This window comes from Hypomesus nipponensis, chromosome 2, assembly GCF_054491055.1.
Source record: "Hypomesus nipponensis isolate SF chromosome 2, ASM5449105v1, whole genome shotgun sequence".
NCBI classification, from domain to species: Eukaryota; Metazoa; Chordata; class Actinopteri; order Osmeriformes; family Osmeridae; genus Hypomesus; species Hypomesus nipponensis.
Genome location: NC_140362.1, coordinates 10453778 through 10476019, shown reverse-complemented (window position 1 = coordinate 10476019; position 22242 = coordinate 10453778). Strand labels below are relative to the sequence as shown.

At 40.0% G+C, this 22242-nt stretch overlaps 1 protein-coding gene across 1 annotated transcript; it reads left to right on the top strand.

Annotated features, from left to right (window-relative positions):
• Positions 1-13683, top strand: LOC146300718 (myosin heavy chain, fast skeletal muscle-like). Its single transcript, XM_084705115.1, has 41 exons — positions 1-16; positions 861-901; positions 1186-1404; positions 1573-1716; positions 1833-1989; positions 2099-2126; positions 2285-2393; positions 2932-3024; positions 3113-3176; positions 3282-3380; positions 3518-3621; positions 3698-3836; positions 3940-4058; positions 4285-4434; positions 4630-4800; positions 4989-5292; positions 5437-5501; positions 5634-5721; positions 5851-5968; positions 6052-6175; positions 6503-6639; positions 6855-7110; positions 7195-7437; positions 7526-7702; positions 7894-8039; positions 8438-8528; positions 8671-9060; positions 9324-9450; positions 9577-9695; positions 9823-10019; positions 10149-10332; positions 10466-10631; positions 10821-10945; positions 11046-11354; positions 11650-11853; positions 11945-12070; positions 12478-12648; positions 12834-12938; positions 13049-13144; positions 13289-13420; positions 13547-13683. The coding sequence occupies exons 3-41, from the start codon at positions 1198-1200 to the stop codon at positions 13562-13564; spliced, it is 5802 nt and encodes a 1933-aa protein (XP_084561241.1). The 5' UTR covers positions 1-16; positions 861-901; positions 1186-1197; the 3' UTR covers positions 13565-13683.
• The last annotated feature ends 8559 nt before the right edge of the window (positions 13684-22242 follow it).

Sequence of the window (22242 nt, the reverse complement as noted above, 5' to 3'; positions counted from 1 at the left end):
AACTTCCACCTGTGGGGTAAGATACTTGTTATTTTAACATATTTTTTATTGACATCAGGCACATTATTACATGGTAATTAGGTTTGCCTTGGCAAAGGCCGGATCTACCATATGGGCAATCTGGGCACGTGCCCAGGGGCTCTTGGGCATAGAGGGGCCCTCTGAGATCGGAGATGTTTTTTTGGAGGGCTACATAAAAACAGTCTACACAAGGTTTGCTTGCCCCTTGATCTTGATAATTATCTAATCAGAATAAAATAAAAGTTGTTTACACATGAGATTCAGTGCCAAGGGGCCCTTTGGGTATTAATCTAGCCTTGGCCATATCCAAGTAAAATAAGTCAACTATTGTGGACTGAACGTGAAAGAATTTTGAGTTTTGAATGTAAAGACTGACATTTGTTTTCCATGAATCGGTATTGGCATAACATTTTTTTTATTCATATCTGCTGACTACTTTAAAATGGCAGAATACTTGCAACCAATTCGGCAACAGTTTTTTTTTTTCATTCACGTGTCCATCAAATGTGTATACAATATCAAATTTGTGGCCATTTGTCCTATGTCTAAATTAAAGTGAGCAGAAATTAAAAGCCTCATCAGAAGGAAAATGTTCATAAAACATTCTGACTTTGTAGAAATGTACAGTGAAGTCAAAATATCGGCATCAGCCAATTTTGTTATTTGAATATTGGCTTACAGTATTGGCCAATAATTTTCTTATAAGTGCATCCCTACTATGTAACATTCAAATGTGATGGAAGGTAGAGCAATGACATGTACATATTTTATATGTTGTTCTGATTGTGTTATCTCTGGATAAAAATAAAAAATAAAATAAAAACAAACATATTTTACAGCACCAACTAAAAGTCAACTTCATCTGGGAGGGGAAAAACAGGTGAGACATAGTTTGATGCTATATACGAATGTATACTGCTCAAAGTCAAAGCACAATCATGACTGTATGACTGTAATTGTATAAAATGAATTATGATATTTTAGATTTGTTCTACAACTTTTGTAGGCTTCTGAGGCCTACTTACTTTACAGTAATATACAGTAAATGCATTCATCATTTATACTTTCAGGCCCACAGGATAATTATGAATTAATGAGAAAGGGAACATAATTTAAATCAAAAGAAGCAATAGATTTTGTAACAGTGATATATTTTCTCCCCAGTGAGTCGGCACCATGAGTACGGACGCGGAGATGGCCATATATGGCAAGGCCGCCATTTACCTTCGTAAACCTGAGAGGGAGAGACTTGAGGCCCAGGCTGCACCATTTGATTCTAAGAATGCCTGCTATGTGCCTGATGTCAAGGAGTTGTACCTCAAGGGTCTGGTTGTTAAGAGAGATGGTGGAAAGTGTGATGTGAAAATCCTTATCAATGACGAGGTAAGAGGAATGAAAAAACTATTCGGTGGACTTGTTTCTGTACATCTATATTTTGCAGCCACAGTTACTGACACGTTTAAGCTGTTTCAAACTTACAAAAACTATGAAAAATGTATATATTATTCAATTAGTGTAGGCTTCATGCATGTAATTGACATAATATTTCAGGTTAAAACCTTCAAAGAAGACGAAGTCTTGCAGATGAACCCTCCTAAATATGATAAGATTGAGGACATGGCCATGATGACCTACCTCAGTGAAGCTACTGTCCTGTATAACCTCAAAGAGCGTTATGCCGCATGGATGATCTACGTAAGAAAACTACACATATAGACATGAGCCACCTTATGGAAGCAAATGACACCCTCAGAAAATGTATACTTGAACTCTAATAGCAATATTTCCGTTAACTCTCTGCTCATATGCAGACCTACTCTGGGCTCTTCTGTGCCACGGTGAACCCCTACAAGTGGCTCCCTGTATATGACATGGAAGTGGTCAACGCCTACAGAGGGAAGAAGCGCATGGAGGCTCCACCCCACATCTTCTCCGTCTCTGACAACGCCTATCAGTTCATGTTGACTGGTATGGACGCTCACTGATGGATGGCTAAGATTCATAAATAGATGGACGGATGTATTCTTACTTGCTTCTCGTATCACTTCGACACATTTATTTGTCAATTTACTTTCAGATAAGGAGAACCAGTCAGTCCTAATCACGTAAGTTTAATACTTTAACTGAGTATATTTTATGTATATACTATATACTTATATGTATATAAATATGAAAATTGTCATGATTAATGACTTAAGAAGTTTGACAACACTTATTTTAGTTCATGCACACTAAATTATATTTGTATAATCTAATAAACTAGTGGAGAATCCGGTGCTGGAAAGACTGTAAACACCAAACGTGTCATCCAATACTTTGCCACAATTGCTGTTTCTGGAGGGAAGAAGGAAGTAGTACCCGGCAAAATGCAGGTATGACCTTACCAACACCATATAAAGTGCATGCCATCAATTGTTGACCCATCATTGTTTTCAGCCCCCCAAAAAAGTTTTTCCAAGGTACAGTTCAAGGGTGTATGTTTCATTTGAAATGAAAAATGTAAATAAATCCTCAAATTTTTTATTAAGAAAATTATAGTCACTGGCTGCATCATCAGTTATAAACAAGAATCTGTCCCCCCACGTTTGAAAACAAGCATACTCCTTTCGTTTATGGTAGTTAAAATATAGTTTATATCTTCAAAATATGTTGTAATTCTTGACAGCAGTCTTGACGTTGTTTTACATTCAGCATATCATTAATAAGACCATTAGTATGTTACTTAAATAGCAACTTAAGAAGTTAAGGATTTATGACATTCTTTAAGTGGGGGGTACTGTATTAACACTGACCAAACATATTAACAGGGTTAGGCCTAGTCTAGGGGAAGTGATTAAAGATGAAGTGACGAGAATTATTTTGGAATATTGGTGATAAGTCTAAATGACCAACTGATTTGTCTCCCTTCAGGGTTCCCTTGAGGATCAGATCATTGCAGCTAACCCTCTACTGGAGTCCTATGGTAATGCTAAGACAGTGAGGAATGACAACTCATCCCGCTTTGTAAGTTTGGAGGGAAAATATTTATTTTCACATTAACTTGGAAATCAATAGGATTAATTGAAAAATCCCTCTCTATGCACTCTTTCAGGGTAAATTCATTAGGATTCACTTCCACATGAATGGAAAACTGGCAAGTGCTGACATTGAGACCTGTAAGTTAGTTTGGATTATTTCCCAGTTGATCCTTTAAATAAATATTGATGTCCATTCAAATTGTTCTCATGTTTCTCTATCCTTTCCAACCATGTCTCTCACAGACCTGCTGGAGAAGTCCAGAGTAAGTTTCCAGCTGCCTGATGAGAGAGGCTACCACATCTTCTACCAGATGATGACCAACCACAAACCTGAGCTTGTTGGTGAGGCAATGCAGGGATTAAACAAACGATATATTCTGAATGCCATTTACTCCTTTGTCCACTCATTGAGGGTTCAGACTTTTACATAAAATGTACACATGCCTTGGGTGATAATCATTTTAGTTTTGTCTCCACAGAAATGTCACTTATCACCACCAACCCCTATGACTACCCCATGATCAGCCAGGGTCAGATCACTGTGGCCAGTATTGATGACACAGTTGAGCTTGATGCCACAGATGTAAGTCACTAAAAGAGTTGAACTTGAAAATGATAATGTACTGGTGGTTTATTGTAAACTTTCTTTTCCCCTCCAGGATGCCATTGACATATTGGGCTTCACCGCTGAAGAGAAGATGAGCATCTACAAGTTTACTGGTGCTGTCATGCACCATGGCAACATGCACTTCAAGCAGAAGCAGCGTGAGGAGCAGGCTGAGCCAGATGGCACAGAGGGTAAGCCAAATTGTTTGTATTGATGTTCTAAAGAGCATTCATTTATCTATTTTCCTGTGATAAACATTACACTCTGATGCACATTGCTCCTTTCTCTCCCCAGTGGCTGATAAAATTGGCTACCTTCTGGGTCTGAACTCAGCTGAAATGCTGAAAGCCCTGTGCTACCCCAGAGTGAAGGTCGGCAATGAGTATGTGACCAAGGGTCAGACAGTGCCTCAGGTAAAGCTTTAAAAAGCATCAGAGCAATTTTTTTAACTGACATGCTGTTAGAAATAAATATATATGTTTATATATAATATAAAGTATATATATTTATATATACTTATATATATATAAATATATATATAAGTAATATATGTTTAGCATAGTGTTTTCAATTATTACAGGTAAATAACAATTCATGAAATGAAATCAATGTTTAAATGGAACCAACATTATAACACAGGTGACCAATTCAGTGAGTGCTCTGGCCAAGTCCATCTATGAGAGGATGTTCTTGTGGATGGTCGTCCGTATCAACCAGATGTTGGACACCAAGCAACCAAGGAACTACTACATCGGTGTGCTTGACATTGCTGGTTTTGAGATATTTGACGTGAGTTTGAAAAATTATTTGAAATACATTCAAAAGTTTATTTTGTGTGTCATCAAACAATACAGATAGTGTCTACTCTATGTTAATGATTTGATTTAGAAGAACAAAAATCAAGTGCAAACTTAAGTTTAAAAAAATACATACGGTATGGTGGGATTGTTCAATAAAGTTCTGCCAAACTTTGCAAATCTATAGTACAACAGCATGGAGCAGCTGTGCATCAACTTCACCAATGAGAAACTGCAACAGTTCTTCAACCACACCATGTTTGTCCTGGAACAAGAGGAGTACAAGAAGGAGGGCATTGTCTGGGCTTTCATTGATTTTGGCATGGACTTGGCTGCCTGCATTGAGCTTATTGAGAAGGTGAGGTGTCTGTAAAAACTGTGGATATTTCATACCTGGCAAGGATACGAGGTTATTCATACATGCAGATACAGTATGAATAAACAGACATGTTCTTATCATATCACAGAGCTTATTATATGTCTTATTCAATTATGCTGTTTCTTATACACAGTATATTTGACTGATTACTTTATATTTCTACACAGCCAATGGGCATCTTCTCCATCCTTGAAGAGGAGTGCATGTTCCCCAAGGCTTCAGACACTTCCTTCAAGAACAAGCTGTATGACCAACATCTTGGGAAGACTAAGGCATTTGAGAAGCCTAAACCAGCAAAGGGCAAAGCAGAAGCCCACTTCTCCCTGGTCCACTATGCTGGTACAGTGGACTACAATATCACTGGCTGGCTGGACAAGAACAAGGATCCCCTGAACGACTCTGTGCTTCAGCTGTATGGAAAGTCCTCAACAAAACTGTTGGCCACACTCTATGTTGCTGCTCCACCTGAGGGTTAGTATGGTTGAATTAGATTACAAACACACAGGTTTATACATTGAACATATTAACATGATATTTTAATGAATTAACAGTATCGTTCAAGCAAACAAGACATTAATTTATTAACCTGTCTAACTCCTGACACTCCTATAACAGATACCACAAAGAAAGGAGGCAAGAAGAAGGGAGGTTCCATGCAGACTGTGTCCTCTCAGTTCAGAGTGAGTGAGGTTTAAAAGAAATATATAATTTGCAAAAGTTTCATGCTGTGATTGTACTTTAATAAAAGTGAGCATTTTAGCTTTATTATGAATATTCTCTTAGATTAACAATGCTTTATAACAACCTCACAGGAGAACTTGGGCAAGCTGATGACCAACTTGAGGAGCACCCACCCTCATTTTGTGCGTTGTCTGATCCCCAATGAGTCAAAGACTCCAGGTAAAACATAGTGTTTACATATTATTTATCTTAAGTCATTATTACTTTAAACAGAGTAAATGCATTTGATTATTATTTCTACGATTAAGTTCCGCAGAGTAAATAGCTGACCCTAAATGTTTCATCCAGGTCTCATGGAGAACTTCCTGGTTATCCACCAGCTCAGGTGTAATGGTGTGCTGGAGGGTATTAGGATTTGCACAAAGGGCTTCCCCAGCAGAATCCTCTATGCTGACTTCAAGCAGAGGTAATGTTACACACAAACGCAACAAAGATATGGTAGATAGATAACAACATAGCAATTAATAAAACACATTTTTCCCTATTCAGATACAAAGTATTGAATGCCGGTGTGATCCCCGAAGGCCAGTTTATGGATAACAAGAAGGCATCTGAGAAGCTGCTTGGGTCAATTGATGTGAACCATGAAGAGTACAAGTTTGGACACACCAAGGTGACATACTATACACTATTGATGATGGGATACTGGCAACTCGTGTTTTTAACCTACAGAGGTTATTAAATATCTCATTTACCTGGTAAACATTCAAAATGCAGTTTAAAGTTTTCAAGAGCAATCCCACAATCTTAATAACATGAGACCAGAATATGACCACATATGAGAAATGTACTGTATTATAAATTCTCAGCAAGTCATTTCATTGGCATTTTGTTGATCCTAACATCATACATCACTTTGCTTTCTATTTAGATAGCAATATGTTAACACTAGAAGTGTTTATGTTGTTTATTTAAGTTTTGTTTTAAACCTGGGTCTCAGGTGTTCTTCAAAGCTGGTCTGCTTGGTGTCCTTGAGGAGATGAGAGATGAGAAGCTTGCTACTCTGGTAACCATGACACAAGCTCTTGCCCGTGGATACGTGATGAGGAAAGAGTTTACCAAGATGATGGAGAGGAGGTGAGATGGGGATGATAACAGGAAAGATATTGAAGTATTTGCATGAAGCTATTGTTAGAATAATGATTCTGAGATAATAATAATGAGAATTAAAACTTGAAACTTTTTGAAACTTTTTGAAATGAAACTTTTTCCTAACTAATTTTGGAATGATGGCTATCTTGGGCTTGATGGAATGATAGACTAAAGAATGACTGTGTATCTCTCATTATCAGAGAGTCTATCTACACCATCCAGTACAATGTCCGCTCATTCATGAATGTGAAACACTGGCCATGGATGAAGGTTTACTACAAGATCAAGCCTCTTCTGCAAAGTGCTGAGACAGAGAAGGAGCTGGCCAACATGAAAGAGGACTATGAGAAATGTAAAGTTGCTCTTACCAAGGCTGAGGCTCGCAAGAAGGAGCTGGAGGAAAAAATGGTGTCCCTCCTGCAGGAAAAGAATGACTTGGCTCTCCAAGTTGCATCTGTAAGTGAGCCACACACACACACACACGCACACACACACGCACACACACCACATTCAAGTCTAACTAAATTCTGTTATTCTCAGGAAGCAGAAGGTCTGAATGATGCTGAGGAGAGATGTGAGGGTCTGATCAAGAGCAAGATCCAGCTGGAGGCTAAACTCAAAGAGACAACAGAAAGGCTAGAGGATGAAGAGGAGATCAATGCTGAGCTGACAGCCAAGAAGAGGAAGCTGGAGGATGAGTGCTCTGAGCTGAAGAAGGACATTGATGATCTGGAGCTTACCCTGGCCAAAGTGGAGAAGGAGAAACATGCAACAGAGAACAAGGTATCAACAGCTCACCAATATCCAAGCAGTATTTTGTTCAAAAGTACCAAACAATAGTTTTCACTTGAACTAACTTTGTCTTGGGCAGGTTAAAAACCTGACTGAAGAGATGGCATCTCAAGATGAGAGTGTTGCCAAGCTGACCAAGGAGAAGAAAGCCTTGCAAGAGGCCCACCAGCAGACACTGGATGACCTACAGGCAGAGGAGGACAAAGTCAACACTCTGACCAAGGCCAAGACCAAGTTGGAACAGCAAGTTGATGATGTGAGTAAAGTTATCTTTTCGTGTACAGTTTAGGGTTTTAGCCAACTTTGCCTCTATTGGTTATTGAATTTAATCTTACATAATAAATACGTTTTAGGGATTCAGTAGGACAACTGACTTATATAACGTGTTTGGAATAAATAGCGGTTAACATCAAAGCTTAATTATGAGAAATGTGTTTTGTCCTCTAGCTTGAAGGTTCTCTGGAGCAAGAGAAGAAGCTCCGTATGGACCTGGAGAGAGGCAAGAGAAAGCTGGAGGGAGACCTGAAACTAGCCCAGGAGTCCATAATGGACCTGGAGAACGACAAGCAGCAGTCCGATGAAAAGATTAAGAAGTAAGTAATGTATAATCATTAGTGACATGCTTGACATTATATTGATTTAATTTACTCCAGCAATCCTTCGATTGAATTTACACCTCATATTTCTTCAACATAATCATTTTGACGTCCAACATTTAACCCTATCTACAGGTCATGCATTTCACATTGATTATTCATATTACTCACCTTGAAGTAATGCAATAATAAAAACCTATGAAACTGATTTTTGTTTCTAATTATACTAATCAGATAACTTATATATTACTTAATTGATTATCTTTATCATTAGGGATAACAAGGCTTTTGTTTTGAAATACTTAACAGAACAATTATGGATGTGCTTTCCTTTTTAAATTTCCACTCAATGACACAAAACCAAAACCTGACATGGATTCATGTGTGCACTAAAGGAAGGACTTTGAGACCAGCCAGCTCCTCAGCAAGGTTGAGGATGAGCAGTCTCTGAGTGCCCAGCTGCAGAAGAAGATCAAGGAGCTCCAGGTGCGCTGTAGTTGCTAAACAAGTAACATTTCCTGGTTTTGCCTTGATGATATTGGCCTTGTTTGTGTTTAAAATCCACATTGTCTATTTAGTCGGGCCAGAATTTTGAGACTTTGATGCTAAATGTTTTTGTCTACTATAGGCTCGTATTGAAGAGCTGGAAGAGGAGATTGAGGCTGAGCGTGCTGCTAGGGCCAAGGTGGAGAAGCAGAGGGCCGATCTGTCCAGGGAACTTGAGGAGATCAGTGAGAGGCTGGAGGAGGCTGGAGGCGCCACAGCTGCTCAGATTGAGATGAACAAGAAGCGAGAGGCTGAGTTTCAGAAGCTGAGACGTGACCTGGAGGAGTCCACCCTGCAGCATGAGTCCACAGCCTCAGCCCTGAGGAAGAAGCAGGCTGACAGTGTGGCAGAGCTGGGAGAGCAGATCGACAACCTGCAGCGCGTCAAACAGAAACTTGAGAAAGAGAAGAGTGAATACAAGATGGAGATTGATGACCTTTCTTCTAACATGGAGGCAGTTGCTAAGGCTAAGGTCAGTGGTACAAATAGACCTAAACAGCAAAGGTTGGGTTTTAAAGTGGGTAACCAAGGTTTGTGGAAGGCCTTTTTATTTTCACCTTTTACTGATTCTAAATTCCCTCTTAAAGGCACCTTTGTAATTTCAAATAATTTACTACATTTTAACAATTTAAGGATTTCACAACTTCATTTGGAAAACATTGTGTTACACTTAACAGTATAAAGAAAAAACCCTATGTGTATCTATGTGATTGAAACATGATCATTGTTCCACAGGGCAATCTGGAGAAGATGTGCCGTACCCTTGAGGACCAGCTCAGTGAGATCAAGACCAAGAACGATGAGAATGTTCGCCAGGTCAATGACATCAGTGGACAGAGAGCCCGACTCCTGACTGAGAACGGTATGGGACATATTTGTTCAAAGGCCTACATGCAGAAATATGTTCCACAAGGTGTATATTGAAAACAATCAAAACAAGTATAATGGAGAATCAGACCTAAGGAAGAGCTTCCTTAATTCCCCACAGGTGAGTTTGGTCGCCAGCTGGAGGAGAAGGAAGCCCTGGTGTCTCAGTTGACCAGAGGCAAGCAGGCCTACACCCAGCAGATTGAGGAGCTCAAGAGGCATGTTGAGGAGGAGGTCAAGGTAAAACAACTAAAGAATCCCTATGTTTATCAACTATGACAGTGGTACAGTGTAGTACAGTGGTTTACAAATACTCTTTTTTGGTCCCTTACTACTTCACCCACATCTCCAATTATTTTCCTCTCAGGCTAAGAACGCACTGGCCCATGGTGTCCAATCTGCCCGCCACGACTGTGACCTGCTGAGAGAGCAGTTTGAGGAGGAACAGGAGGCCAAGGCAGAGCTACAACGTGGCATGTCCAAGGCTAACTCTGAGGTGGCTCAGTGGAGAACCAAGTATGAAACTGATGCCATCCAGAGGACAGAGGAGCTGGAAGAGGCCAAGTAAGTACAACACAAATGTAGTCTTCCTTACGCTCACAATATAGAAAATTGATAGTAATTCATAGTACCCCACCACTCCAAGTTTGCACTCAGGACAGAACACCATTGGAATACTTTTTGTGTCAACAGAAAGAAGTTGGCTCAGCGTCTCCAGGAAGCTGAGGAGACCATCGAGGCCACCAACTCCAAGTGTGCCTCTCTGGAGAAAACCAAGCAGAGGCTGCAAGGGGAGGTGGAGGACCTCATGATTGATGTTGAGAGAGCCAATGGCCTGGCTGCAAACCTGGATAAGAAGCAGAGGAACTTTGACAAGGTGAAAAATATTAAATCTGCTATTGGGGCTTCCGAACTATATTGTCATGCTCATGCCCTGCTTTTGTGCCTTGAGCCTAACGCATTGTTTACATTAATTGTTAAAGGCTACTTTTGTGTGTGCTTCCACCTAGGTTCTTGCAGAGTGGAAGCAGAAGTATGAGGAGGGCCAGGCTGAGCTGGAGGGAGCTCAGAAGGAGGCTCGTTCTCTCAGCACAGAGCTCTTCAAGATGAAGAACTCCTATGAGGAGGCTCTTGACCAACTTGAGACTCTGAAGAGAGAAAACAAGAACTTGCAACGTGAGATAAATGTAGTGTGTGGTGCTTTTGTATGATTGAAAAGAGAGAATTATTTCCTGTTTCACAATCTCATTACTAATAGTTGATTTACAGAACCATCAACTGGGGGATAACAGTTTCCTGTTGAACTTGTGTTGGATCCAGTAGACTAAGCTTGCTAATTGAACAACATTCTCTTTCAAATCACAGAGGAGATCTCTGACCTGACCGAGCAGATCGGAGAGACTGGCAAAAGCATCCATGAGCTGGAGAAGGCCAGGAAGACAGTGGAGACAGAGAAGTCTGAGATCCAGACGGCTCTGGAGGAGGCTGAGGTACAAACTCGCCAACATTTCCAGAATTACGTGGAAATGATAAACATTCTAAGGATTACCACAATTAAGAATGACATTTGCTAAAAAATTCCTTTATTAGGGAACACTGGAGCATGAAGAGTCCAAGATTCTGCGTGTGCAGCTGGAGCTGAACCAGATCAAGGGTGAGGTGGACAGGAAGTTGGCAGAGAAGGATGAGGAGATGGAGCAGATCAAGAGGAACAGCCAGAGAGTGCTGGACTCCATGCAGAGCACCCTGGACTCTGAGGTCCGCAGCAGGAATGATGCTCTGAGAATCAAGAAGAAGATGGAGGGAGACCTGAATGAGATGGAGATCCAGCTGAGCCATTCTAACCGCCAGGCTGCTGAGTCCCAGAAGCAGCTGAGAAATGTTCAGGGGCAGCTCAAGGTACTGTGAATGTTGAGCATAGTGATGAGTAGACTACAGTGAACTACATTAATACTTACTTCAGACCATTACTGCAGATCTACACACAAAATGGGGGCTCAAATATCCATCTCAAATCATATTTGTTTGGAAAAACATGGGTGCATGTATATAGAAGGGCAATTGATATCGTCCTTACAAAGAACAGTACACCTTCCAGTACAAACTGTACTGCTGAAGCAGTAGAGGACGGTTTAAGAAATACTGTACACAGTAGCATCTTCTCATTCTTCTCTACACTCTGTGGTGATTCTAGGATGCCCAATTGCACCTGGATGATGCCGTCCGGGCCGCAGACGACATGAAGGAACAGGCTGCCATGGTGGAACGTAGAAATGGTCTGATGGTGGCTGAGATTGAAGAGCTGAGAGTGGGTCTGGAGCAGACAGAGAGAGGCCGCAAAGTGGCCGAGCAGGAGCTGGTGGACGCCAGCGAGAGAGTGGGACTGCTGCATTCCCAGGTGTGGACAACACACACAAACACACATACACATAACATTCACAGCAAAGGTTTTGTTTTTGCTATATCCATGTCTCTCATGTCTCTTCCAGAACACCAGCCTGTTGAACACCAAGAAGAAGCTTGAGTCTGACCTGATTCAGGTGCAGGGAGAGGTGGACGACATTGTCCAGGAGGCCAGAAATGCTGAGGAGAAGGCCAAGAAGGCCATCACTGATGTGAGTCTAGCTAACTAAGTATCACAGTACAGTCTCTATTAAGTCACTACTTTACTTACACCATCATCAAGGCCATAGCAAAGCAATATGGAACCACCATATCATACAGTAGCCTACCCCTATGGTAGCATACCTTCCACCTTGTGGCCATGTTCTAGTGATTGTGTTCACAATTCTAGTGTCGACCCCCACTGATCCATCTAAGTAGAATGTAGAAACGTGTTAGATGGTGCTGATTCTTACGCAGTTCAGTTCTCACAAGGCTTTGATTGTTGGGTCATTCCACCAGTATATGTTCTTCTCTAGATAATATAATTCTGTACTGTGAAATCATTTTAGTTCATGTAACCTGGTACAATATACTATGTGTATGTACAGTTCAACCAAGCTGTATTCTGTTGCTGCAGGCGGCCATGATGGCTGAAGAGTTGAAGAAGGAGCAGGACACCAGCTCTCACCTTGAGAGGATGAAGAAGAATCTTGAAGTGACAGTCAAGGACCTGCAGCACCGTCTGGATGAAGCAGAGAACCTAGCCATGAAGGGTGGCAAGAAGCAGCTCCAGAAATTGGAGTCCAGAGTAAGTTTGCAAACGTAAAATGATCCTGTTTGCCTTGAGAATGTTAAATATTCTTAAGGCAATATTTAGCCAATATTAAGCCAAAGGTTAAATATTTGTATTATTTTTCCCTGTATTATGCTGTTAATAAGGACCTTTTAGCATGGGAGTGATGGATTCACCATGAGCTCCTGTTCTTCACACAGGTGCGTGAGCTGGAGACTGAGGTTGATGCTGAACAGAGGAGAGGTGTAGATGCAGTCAAGGGAGTCCGCAAGTATGAGCGCAGAGTCAAGGAGCTGACATACCAGGTAATATAACACACTCACTACACTGACCATACTTATAAAATCTGCATATTTTAGAAAAAACATTAGAGTGTGTGTATTTAGAAAGAATTACGATTTCCTCTCTGCATCAGACTGAGGAGGATAAGAAGAATGTAACCAGACTTCAGGACCTGGTGGATAAGCTGCAGCTTAAAGTGAAGGCTTACAAGAGACAGGCTGAGGAGGCGGTAAGTCTAATAAAAGCTTTCCTAGCTTTTGGTGTATATCTCTATGGCTTTACCAATGGTATTTTTATTGTCTAAATGATTGCTGCTGCAGCAAGCACATTTCCAAAGTTTTTAAGAAATCTTTTAAAAATAAATGTATCCCAGGAGGAGCAGTCCAACTCCCACATGTCCAAGTTCAGGAAGGTTCAGCATGAGCTGGAGGAGGCTGAGGAGCGTGCCGACATTGCTGAGTCTCAGGTCAACAAGCTCAGAACCAAGAGTCGTGACTCTGGAAAGGTAAAGATCTACTAATGTCACACCAAGAGTTCAGACAAGAAACAAATGCATTACCGTGTTTTGTCAGAACATTTGTCAAATATAAAAATTCAATACAATAATTCCCTGTTTTTTTCTTACAATCAGGCAAAAGAAGCGGAATAGACACTAACCTGAAGACTAACAAGACCCTATGCCTAAACATTGCTATGTTTCATAAAATATGGTTTACATTGTGATATTTCAAGGTTTAAAAAAATAAAATAAACATCTTCTTCAAAACATCATGGCTTGTTGTGGATTTGTTGTAGGTGGTAGGAACGCTGTTTAAGGTTGCACAACTTTGTACATAGAAATTAGTTTACACAGGTCAATAAAGCACATACAAAATGTCTGCATCCAAATTATGTTTGAAAACCATAGAGTTAATATAACTAGAGACAGCTACTTATGTCTTCCAAGATGGCGTCCCCATTCATTTCTATGAAAAGTGCTCAGTGGCGCAGTGAGGCAAGCGAGAGCGCGAGACTGGACGCAGCCATCTTTCCACTTCCGTGTTTTCCGGTTTAGCTTTAAACAGTGGCTCTTTTTTTCCCTAGCTCCGAGACCCAATAGGGTCCAAATGCAGTGCTCCCTCCTCAGGCCCCTCTAAACCGGAACTCTCTCCTCAGGCCCCTAGAGCCGGAACTCTCATTAGCATTGCAGCTAGCGTTACGTATTGCTAACATTACAAACATGATCACTGTTCTAACCCTGGCAAGCATAGAAAATAGGTTTGGCAGTTTAGCGTCATCTAGTGGTCATTATAGAATATCACATGTTTTCCGTTGGTCATTTGCAGCAGCAACAGCTGGCTCGTGTTATTGTTTATTGTTTCCACGGCAACAAGAGCCGGCTCTGAAATAATTCATTTTTTAACGTTGATAATACAAACAACACTACTCTCTTAATCTGAAATCAATATCCATCCTTGTATTTATGTTAAATGTTGCTTCATCAATTACCACTTCAATCATAAAGATGTGTAATAGCACTAAACATATATTCCATATTCCAATAACGTAGGATTACGGCACGGTGTTCATGGGAAACTTAGGCTACTGCAGGGGGATAAATTAACAATAACCATGCCGAGAACATAGCCTTATGTATCGTTGATGAAATGCCTCATTTAGGCTATCACCGGCCAAACTGGCTAGCGAGTTTTTAATATGAAAATGAAATTCAGCCCGCATTTGGCGGGTGTTAATTTAGAACTCTGTACCTAACGCTAGCCGCAATGCTAATTTCCGCTTTGTTAAACACTATTGACTTGTGCTAAAACCAAAGTTCAATGTAAGTTAGCCTATTAATATAAATAGCCTACAGTATCCTCCGACCAGCGGTGGCGCTAATACCTCGGATACATATGAAAAAAGGGGCCTGAGGAGAGAGTTCCGGCTTCAGGGGCCTGAGGAGAGAGTTCCGGTTTAGAGGGGCCTGAGGAGGGAGCACTGCATTTGGACCCTTCTCCCGAGACCTCGTGCATGCTTGCAACTAGCTGTACACGTCATACTTTGCGACAACCAGTCGCGAGCATAGATTGATATGGTTACAAGCCTATGTTACGAGCGTGTGAGCTAAGGCATTGCAGTGGCAGAATGGGGTATATGAAAGCAAATCAGTGCCATAATGTTTTGAATTTTAAAAGGCATCGAATATTTAATATTGAAATTTAAACAACACTGAATTCTCATCTGAATATATTTCAATGTAAAATAAAATTCAGGTTGCTCAAATTCGAGCCTAAAAAATTCGATCTTAAGAATTCAACCATAAAAAACTCGACCCTATCAAAATTGATCCGAAAATTTTCGAGCTGAAAAAATTTGAGGCCAAAAAATTCGAGCCTGGCAAATTCGACCCGAAAAATTTCGAGCTTAAAAAAATTCAGATTTTCAACATCCGGGATATCGAGGACAGGAAGAGCAATCGGGCCTCAATGCAATAGAACCAACTTCTGACCTATAAGAGCACAGAACTTCAGTCAAGCACTCCGAGGAAGCGGGAAACCTTCAAGCCATAGAGTTAATGGCCGGGTTTCCCAGATTCGTTAAGAAGCTCTTAACGCTAAGAGCTTCTTAAAAATGTTCTAAGAGCGAGAACGTTCTTAAGAAGCTCTTAGCGTTAAGAGCTTCTTAACGAATCTGGGAAACCCAGCCAATATAACTAGAGTAAGCTACTTTTCCAACGCATTGTATCGGATGAAATAAACTGTTAACATGAACCGTTGTTCTCGCCAGGCAATGAAAGCTTAATAGTTATTTTGGTAAACGAAATCTTCCATAATTCAGACTTACCTTAGCTTAATGCCACGAAATTCACACTGCCTTTAATTTATCATCAGTGTAGACATGTGGCCTGTGTTTTATATGTTCATCCTTCAAAACCAAACGCTTATTAATGGATATAACGTGATCTAACAAGACTTGGTAATAATGAAATAAATAAAAGCTTGAGAACTGTGTCTAAAATATACTTTATTGAACATTTGCCTTTGAAAGGGGCATATTCACAGAACCATATAGCCTAGGCTACAAGACGTTTCCATCAGATGTAAGTGGGGGTGAAACAGTCAATGAGGACCTTCATTGTCCCACAAAAGCAGTCTGGCTTGATGACACGATCAAAACAAGAATAATGGGTGTGTTTAACGAAAGCTTCTGAAGGCAAGACTAATATTATTTAAATATATAGCCTATCATTTCCTATTGTGGTTAACAGTTAAAGTATTAATCTTCGTCTTTGCTCCAGATAGACACGTCAACAATCTATGGTCGCGCCTAACATAGCCTATTTGCCATCATGTCATGAGTGTTTTTACAAAAAATCAAATCTGTTTTAAAATAATGGGAATGTGCACTGTAAGTATACGCAAGCACATTTGCAGGCAACTTTTATTGAAGTAAGCAAATAAATGGGGTGCTAGTTTACCCATTTCGGATTGGTTTCAAATTGAGCAAAAATCGGGAAAAATTATTCTATGAAAAAGCTAACGCTAGTAGTATGAGCCAGGTTCGAAAATCGAACAAAAAATATTGGGGGAGATAGTTTTCTAAATGTTGACAGTTCGAATAGAATAAAAACGACCGGAAGAGTCGGGAACCTAACCGTAAATGCAATACCACCTACATCCACCGGGGCCGTTGCTTCAAGCTGATGGGTAGGGGTCTGGTCAGGCGTAGACATCGTTCTTTTCCTCTTCTTCTTGAGCTTGAAGGTTTCGCGCTTCCTTGGAGTGCTTGACTGAAGGTCTATGTTCTGCTAGGTCAGAAGTTGGTTCGATTGCATTGAGGCTCGATTGCTCTACCTGTCCTCGATATCCCGGATGTTGAAAATCTGAATTTTTTAAGCTCAACATTTTTCGGGTCGAATTTGATAGGCTCAATTTTTTTTGCCTAGAATTTTTTCAGCTCGAAAATGTTCGGATCGAATTTGATAGGGTCGAGTTTTTTATGGTTGAATTCTTAAGATCGAATTTTTTAGGCTCGAATTTGAGCAACCTGAATTATATTTTACATTGAAATATATTCAGATGAAAATTCAGTGTTGTTTAAATTTCAATATTAAGTATTCGATGCCTTTTAAAATTCAAAACATTATGGCACTGATTTGCTTCCTTAGGGGTACAAGTCCGATAAGAATCAGACACATGATGCAAACTTAATGGAAATGTATTCTGTCACTGTATAGTATTCCTTTCACTTGTTTTTTAGAAATAGGCTACAGGGCTAAATATAGGGCTATTCTAGATGGAACTCATCACATAGGTTGCTTTTTTTCTTCGTGATATGAGTATGATTTCCAACGCATTGTATCGGTTGAAATAAACTGTTAGCATGAACAGCTCCGTCTTTGTTCTCGCCAGGCAAAGAAAGCTTTATAGTTATTTTGATAACCGAAATCTTCCATAATGCAGACTTAGCATAGCTTACTTTCTTCACACTGCCTTAAATTTAACATCAGTGTAGAAATATGGCCATGTGTTTTATATGTTCATCCTACAAAACGCCTATTAATGGATATAACGGGATCCAACAAGACTTGGTAATAATGTAATAAATAAAAGCTTGAGAACTGTGTCTAAAATATACTTTATTGTACATTTGCCTTTGAAAGGGGAATATTCGAAGAACTATATAGGCTACAAGACGTTTCCATCAGATATAGCCTAAGTGGGGGTGAAACGAGTCACTGAGGACCTTCATTGTCCCACAAAAGCAGTCTGGCTTGATGACACGATCAACAAAAGAATAATGGGTGTGTTTAACAAAAGCTTCTGAAGGCAAGACTAATATTATTTAAATATAGGCCTATATAATTTCCTATTGTGGTTACCGGTTAAAGTATTAATCTTCGTCTTTGCTCCAGATAGATGTCAACAATCTATGCTCGCGCATAACATATTATAGGCTATTTGCCATCATGTCATGAACGTTTTTACGAAAAATCAAATCTGTTTTTAAATAACGGGAATAAACTATATTAACAACATTTCATGTATGTGTGACATTTGCTTAACTTGCTGCAACAGGGCATGCAACTCAAGCCAGCTCTCCCTGTGCTCATTCAATATAAGTCTATGGCTCATTCAGCTCCATATGTAAATCGGCTATCGGCCAATGTGAACTATTGTGCTGGTGCCCTGTTAGTATCAGCAAGCACATTTGCAGGCAACTTTTATTGACGTAAGCAAATAAATGTGGTGCTAGTTTACCCATTTCGGATTGGTCTCAAACTTAGCAAAAATCGGGATAAATTATTTTATGAAAAAGCTAGTAGTATGAGCCAGGTTCGAGAATCGAACAAAAATTATTGGGGGAGATAGTTTTGTAAATGTTGACTGAAGTTAATAGAATAAAAACGACCGGAAGAGTCAGAAACCTAACCGTAATGCAATACCACCTACATCCACCGTTGCTTCAAGCCGAGGGGCGAGGGGTGGGGGCTTGTTGAAAACACATGGCCTGTGTAGCCCAAGCTCCCACCCCTCGACTCTCGGCTTGAGGCAACAGCCCCGGTGGATGTAGTTGGTATTGCATTTCCGATTTTCTACCCGACTCGTCCGGTCGTTTTTATTCTATTAACTCCAGTCAACATATCGAAAACTATCTCCCCCAATAATTTTTGTTAGATTCTCGAACCTGGCTCATACTACTAGCTTTTTCATAGAATAATTTTTCCTGATTTTTGCAAAGATTGAAACCAATCCGAAATGGGTAAACTAGCAGCCCATTTATTTGCTTACGTCAAGAAAAGTTGCCTGGAAACGTGCTCGCGGATACGAACAATGAACGAGCACAAAAGGGAGCATCAGCAAATCGCTGATTTACCTGATCTGAATGAGAACAAAGAGAAAGGATTTGATAATCTACAGCTGCCTGCCTTTATTGTAGTTTTACAAATGGTTGCACATACATGACGGTTGTTTGTAGAGTTAATTTAAGTTATTTTAAAGCAGATTTAATTTTGTAATGAACGCTATTATGCACATGGCATGACAAACGTAATTATAGCCTAATCTAATTAGTTATAATATCGTGGCATGTTACGGCTTCATTATATATTGTTGACATGTCATTCTGAGGCAAAGACAAAGATGAATCATGTCTGATAACGTCAATATTGTTATGGTCGTTATATTGTTAGAACTTTAAGTCAGTTAACACCACAACGATGGCATTAACAATAAGCTAGTAATTGTAAACAACACTCGTCATCATTATTATAGTAAAGGTATAGGCTTAATTTGCTTTGCAAAGCTAGAACAACAACGGAGCCAGATATTCAGGTTTAAAGTTTATTTATCCGACACAATACATAAGCAGTTAAACTATAACACGTATAATACTACAGTACTAATAGTATTGATTTTCGTAAAGTTCACATGTAGGCTATCTGCTTCTTGATCGGACTTGTACCACATTCTGACAGTTTTCTGCAATGCCTTAGCTCCAGCTCACAAGCTCGCGGCTGGTTGTCGCAAAGTTTGACGTATACAGCTAGTTGCAAGCATGCATGAGTTTCGGAGCTAGGAACAAGCTTCTGCGCAAGACCGGACGAGTCGGTCTGGAAAGATGGCGCGGTCCGTTAGGAGCTCTCGCTTGCCCCACTGTGCCACTGAGCACTTTTCATGTGACTTTTCAAATGAATGGGGACGCCATCTTGGAAGACAGAAGTAGCTGTCTCTAGTTATATTAACTCTATGGTGTAGCCAATTCTCAATTCTTCCATGTTGTTTCAATAAAACATATTTGAAAAAGTGGGTCCTTTAGTGACTGCAAAAGATGCAAAACACACTGATGAAACAATTCTAATTTATCATATGAGGAATAATCCAGGCTATTTTACCTACCAAGTACAGTGCCTGTGGTATGTATTAAGATTGTGACTCGTTGCTGGTTCTACAGAGAGAATGTACATTCTCTTCCACAATTCCTTATTTTTAACCTTTAGAGGAGTGAGTTCTAAATATTACCGACGCTGCCACCAGAGTGAGTTATTTTTTCAAAACGAAAGCTAGCTAGCTTTAGTTAGCTTCCGTTACCTAGCAACCTAGCATAATACTCGTAGCAATGCTACTACCTGCTAGTGTTACTTGTTAGCCTCCAAATTGTAAATTTTGAAGCCATACTATAGCGTTTGTCATATAGTTTTTGTCTATCGGAAAATAGTCGGTTGGAATGTTCAGAATCACATGTGTGACGGTACTCTGTGGGGCCCGCTTTCGAACGATCACATATAGCCTACGTGACGCTACTAATTAACGGGTTAATGAAATCATAATGAGCCGAATTTAACCTTTGTTAGTTAGCCACTATGGCAAGTAAACCCGTGGGTCATGGGTATTAGCCGCTATGTGGTGATGAATATAAAACTAATCCACACCTTTTTCTTGATGGCATTCTCATGCGACAATATAGCATATATATCCTTGACTCTGGCCCCCATGTTAACATTATTTAATGTCGATGTGAAACGTTTTCTGACAAAGTCAGAAAGTCCCTTATTTGGTCGAACGTGGTAAACGGTAATGCCTGTAAAGTATGGAACGCCGAGTTAGTCAAAATTAAATCAATAAATAAATAGGTAAATGAATAGATAAATACATACATAAATAAATACGGCTATGAAATAAACTCTGAAATAAAAAAAAGATGGTAATAAATATAACATTATATAATTATATAGCTGAATCCATTTACCGACATCAATAAATAAATACATTTATTTATTTAAAAATGACGTTTTTGTAAAGACAACATGTATTTAATTCATGGGACTTTTATTTCCAAATGCCACATTTATTTATTTTTTGAGACTTCTACGCACCACATTTTTTTCCACATTTATTTCCACTCCACATTTATTTCAGTGCTGTATTTATTTCACATCTCACATGCAAATGACAGGGGCGTGGTTATCGTCAGACCAACGCAGCAGATAGCTATGCTACCTGTATGGGGGTGACAGTGGCATTGCACTGCCGAAAAGCATTCAATGTAGACAAGCTTTGCCCATAATGTCTGTGTCGTCTCTGCCTTTGTATGGGAGTGATGGCGGTGACTTAGTAGCCTACGTGTGGGGACTTGATCTTTGATAGCTATGAGGTTGCTATGAGGTTGCGCTGAAGTTACCTTTATAAACATGGCTTTCGCTCGTGTGACGTGGAACTCGTCTGCAAAGCTAACAATCACTGCCAACACTATGTCTTCCTAGGTGGTATGTTGGCTGTCACCGGTCTCGAAGTCGGTAACTGTAGGCCAAGTGGCTGGCTATCCAGCTGGCTAGCTGACAAAATAATAAAAGGACGACATCAGTGTGGCCATTTCAGCTAGAGCTAGCTACTGTAGAGCTAGTAGTGTTGTGCTGTATTGGCACATATGAACAGCCAAACCCGTTTTGTCACTGAAGGGTCATTAAAACGAGTCCAGTGGTAGTGGTTTGATTTAATATTGAATAATTCCATAAACCTGTACCTAATATCTGGGTTTGGTTATTGTGTACCTTGTTGAATGGGTCTTGGTCTTGACACGTCTTGGTTAGTTGCAACTTTAAATTGCCAATAATAACAAAGCGTTAAGAAACTTGACTTCAATTTGAAGCAGTAGCCTACTGTAAATCCAAAGAAAGGTATGGGTAATGTCTGGAATGGTCTGGCTTCACTTCAGGTCTCGTCTCACTAAATGGTAATGCATGGCATAATGGTGAGGCTAGATCGTTATAATCAGGTGCCTTATCGACCTAGTTATCCACATAATAGCAGAGCGATGTAGCGGTGGTGGCAGTGATTGTCTTCTTTGTTGCTAGCTGTGTTAGCTAACATTACCTGGCACTTATCACCCCCCACTACCTGTACATCTTGCACACGAACAGTGCTCGATAAGTCTTAAACTATTTAATACTTCAATATCTATGTTCTGTAGAGCACTTATCCGCCCAAGTACCTCTACAAAATCTACTAGTATCTGTGCCAAAATATATCCTGACAAGCCATGCCGCTCGGAAGTGCGATTCCACTGTCACCCCCATACAGGTAGCATAGCTATCTGCTGCGTTGGTCTGACGATAACCACGCCCCTCTCGTTTGCATGTGAGATTTGAAATAAATACAGCACAGAAATAAATGTGGTGTGGAAATAAATGTGGCGTGGAAATACATGTGGAAATAAATGTGGCGTGTAAAAGTCCCATGAAATAAATAAATGTTGTCTTTACAAAAACGTCATTTTGAAATAAATAAATGTATTTATTTATTGATGTCGGTAAATATGAAACGCCGAGTTAGTCAAAATTAAATCAAT

Coding starts and splice junctions, on each gene's coding strand:
- LOC146300718 (XM_084705115.1), top strand. CDS start 1,198: ATGAGTACGGACGCGGAGATGGCCATATATGGCAAGGCCGCCATTTAC. Junction 1,717..1,832: donor ATGCCGCATGGATGATCTAC/GTAAGAAAACTA, acceptor GCTCATATGCAG/ACCTACTCTGGGCTCTTCTG. Junction 12,939..13,048: donor TCAAGGAGCTGACATACCAG/GTAATATAACAC, acceptor TCTCTGCATCAG/ACTGAGGAGGATAAGAAGAA.